The sequence below is a fragment of the Sinocyclocheilus anshuiensis genome, unplaced genomic scaffold, assembly GCF_001515605.1.
Source record: "Sinocyclocheilus anshuiensis isolate Anshui unplaced genomic scaffold, SAMN03320099.WGS_v1.1 scaffold144, whole genome shotgun sequence".
Taxonomy (NCBI): Eukaryota; Metazoa; Chordata; class Actinopteri; order Cypriniformes; family Cyprinidae; genus Sinocyclocheilus; species Sinocyclocheilus anshuiensis.
Window position 1 is genome coordinate 576,313 of NW_015555720.1, and position 3,363 is coordinate 579,675.

The following is a 3,363-nucleotide window of genomic DNA, read 5'->3' on the forward strand; positions in this document are numbered from 1 at the left end:
TACTTAAGGTTCACCCAAAAATGAAAATTCTGTGATTAATTACTCACCCTCATGTCATTTCAAACTCGTAAGACCTTCGTTCGTCTTCGGAAAACAAATAAGATATTTTTGATGAAATCCGAGAGCTTTCTGGCCCAGCATAGACAGCAACACAACTGACACGTTCAAGGCCCAAAAAGGCTGTAAGGACATCGTTAAAATAGTCCATGTGACATCAGTGATTCTGACTGACACGGAAGAGAAGAAATTGTTGAATGAAGTTATTTTTGTTTTCTTTGCGCACAAAGTATCTTGTAGCTTCATAACATTACGGTTGAACCACTGATGTCACATGGACTATTGTAACGATGTCCTTACTACCTTTCTGGGCCTTGACCGTGGTAGTTCCCTTGCTGTCTATGCAGGGTCAGAAAGCTCTCAGATTTCATCCAAAATATCCTAATTTGTGTTCCGAAGATGAACGAAGGTCTTACGGGTTTGAAACGACATGAGGGTTAGTAATTAATGACAGAATTTTCATTCTTGGCTGAACTATACAAATATAGTCATGAAATTGTACTCTCTTTAAGTGCACTTAAGCGTCCTTTTATTTCATTATTAATATTATATCATCTGCAATTACCTTTATACTTATACTTTTTCGCTCCAATATACTTTTACGAATTGAAGTACATTACAAGTGCACATTCATTCCAATTAAGTGCACTTCTTTTTCACATAGGGCTGCTAAAGTGATATTTGAATGAATAAATAACCATCTTAAATGCAGGTTTAACAAGCTGGGTTTGGATAAGGTCTCTGGTGCAGAGGAGCCCCCGTCTCACTGTCCGGTGGAGGAGGTCCACACGTTCCAGCCCATCCAGTCGGCTCCTCTCAATGTTGAGGAGATTGTGTGTATAGACATCGGCACAGCACACTCTGTTGCAGTCACAGGTCAGAGAACTTCATTTACACTGTTTACAGTTCAGTGTGCTGTTTTTGGCTTAATCTGAGGACCGACTCACAGACTATGAATATGTGCCCTAAATGCAGAGAAAGGTCAGTGTTTCACCTTCGGCAGTAACCAGCATGGGCAGCTTGGCTGCAGTTCCCGCCGAAGCAGTCGAGTGCCCTATCAAGTGTCAGGACTGCAGGGGATCACCATGGCAGCGTGTGGCGACGCATTCACTCTGGCTATTGGAGCAGGTAAACAAGACATGTGTACAAGTGAATCTCACAAAACAAGTCACATTTCACCCCAAAATCAAAAGAAATGAAAATGAAGTCTATTTTTAGTTTAAAACGGTGTAAAATTATTTTCATGACAAAATATATCATTATTGTAATGCATTCATGATGAGCCTGATTTTTTTTTCAGTGTTTATTGTAATATAGTGTTTTATCTTATTGTAAAAACAAATAGCAAAAAAGAAAATGGTACAAACAAATCTACAAAATACAATGTTTTTTTTTTTTTTTTTCTACCTGTTATTCTTCATGACTCTCGTCTCTGTATTGCTTTGTTTTTTTTATTACTAACAGTATACATTTAACAAAAACCTGGAAAAAAACAAACCAGGTACTGTACGTCTGTACTATTTACTATTATATATATTGCAGTAACTAAATACATGTATAAATAGGCCTACATGATTTAGAGGGGAAAAAAGAAAATTGAGAATTTTATGTTCTTGTTTTAGTTTACTTGATAAGGTTACATTAAAAAAGCAATTACCTTGAAAAATACTCAATTTTTTGCATTGTTAATGGCAACTAGAGGAAAATAATGTCACAGTACAAATTTCATAAAATACAAATTGAATAGTCCTAAAAATAGGCAAAAAACAAAGTTATAATATAATATAATATAATATAATATAATATAATAAATGTATGTTAATGACAATTGGAGGAAAATAACATCACAATACAAAGAAATGTAATGGTCTTAAAAATAGGCAAAAAAAGCTAAGTATTTAAGATAGATAATATAATATAGCTATGTATGTTTATTACAATTTGGAGAAAAGTAATGCTATCATTCAAAAAGGTCTTAAATCAAAGTATTTAAAATAGATAATATTCTTTATTATAATGTAATATAATATATATTTATGCTTATGACAATTTGGAGGAAAATACTGCCACAATACAAAAATATTTAATGGTTTTAATATTTAATGGTTCTAAAAAATGGGCATAAAAGCAAGGGAAAATGTAATTTTAACTTGTATATTACTTTTCTTCTTTCTTTCTTTAGATTTTGGGATGAAATTTGATCTGGCAACCAAACTATAACAAACAACAGCACTTAAATGAATGGCAATGCAGTTCAGACAAGGCTGCTATCACGCCATTAACTGCTTCAGTCACAGAATGTGCTTTAGTGGGGGCAGGTAGGTTAATTAATGTGACGTGGCTAAAGGTCGGCGTGTAACCCCGACTGTGTCCTAGAGACTTGGAAGACTCTGAAGACCTTTATTGTTTCATGTTGTCTTTGTTCATTCATGATTCTCACAGGATCTGACATGCAAAGAAACAGAAGCACAAAGATGTTATTCAGCCAAATGATGTTCAGAATTGTGAGTAAATGTTCTGCTCCTTGATTCGGCAGAGGGGGAAGTGTACACCTGGGGTAAAGGGGCACGTGGTCGGCTTGGACGGAAAGAAGAGGATTCTGGGAAACCAAAGGCAGTGCAGCTCGATGAGAGCCACCCTTACACTGTCACGTCAGTGGCTTGTTGCCATGGAAACACACTGTTGGCTGTGAAACGTAATGTGCAGCTATAATTTCTTTTACTAATGTTAACAGATCTTGAATCTAATGTATTTATTGTAATTATCTATTGTTGATTTGGAATTACAAAGGTTGTTGTCATTGTTAAAACACAGTGACAATATTCTCGCTTATCATTTCTCTCCTCAGCATTTTTTGAAGAGCCTGTTCCGAAGTGACGTCACTGCCCAAATGACTGCACACACTCGGCAGAAGAGCCGCTCCGCTCCTGTCCATGACACTAGTGTGTGTCCATTGAGAATTTTAAGTCATGCAGTTGCATTTATAATGTAACCTGATTTCCAGATATCTAAAGCTTTTTTGACCAAATGTCTATGCCTATTAACTTATGACAACAGAATTGTTCAAATTCTGTATTTGCAGTATTACCTCTTTTTTTTTTTTTTTTTTGTGCAGAAAATTAGACTGAATTATTATTATTATTATTATTATTATTATTATTATTAATAATAATAATTAGCATTGTAAATAATGCCTCGCTGAGGTCAGACTGCTTGGAAGAAAAAAATGGAGGAATATATATGTGACCCTGGACCACAAAACCAGTCTTAAGTCGCTGGGGTATATTTGTAGCAATAGCCAAAAAT

At 35.2% G+C, this 3,363-nt stretch overlaps 1 protein-coding gene and 1 long non-coding RNA gene across 2 annotated transcripts in view; both read left to right on the forward strand.

Annotated features, from left to right (window-relative positions):
- nek8 (NIMA-related kinase 8) overlaps positions 1-3,160 on the forward strand; it is a 16,906-nt gene extending 13,746 nt beyond the window's left edge. The window contains exons 14-15 of the mRNA XM_016465534.1: positions 2,594-2,752; positions 2,906-3,160. Of these exons, the coding sequence (XP_016321020.1) occupies positions 2,594-2,752; positions 2,906-2,934 (188 nt within the window). The 3' untranslated portion in view covers positions 2,935-3,160. The remainder of the gene's footprint in view (positions 1-2,593; positions 2,753-2,905) is intronic.
- On the forward strand, positions 755-2,564 carry LOC107672376 (uncharacterized). The gene is made up of 4 exons (XR_001632314.1): positions 755-933; positions 1,033-1,185; positions 2,240-2,375; positions 2,500-2,564. It is a non-coding gene; the product is annotated as an uncharacterized LOC107672376 (long non-coding RNA).
- Positions 3,161-3,363: the final 203 nt, after the last annotated feature.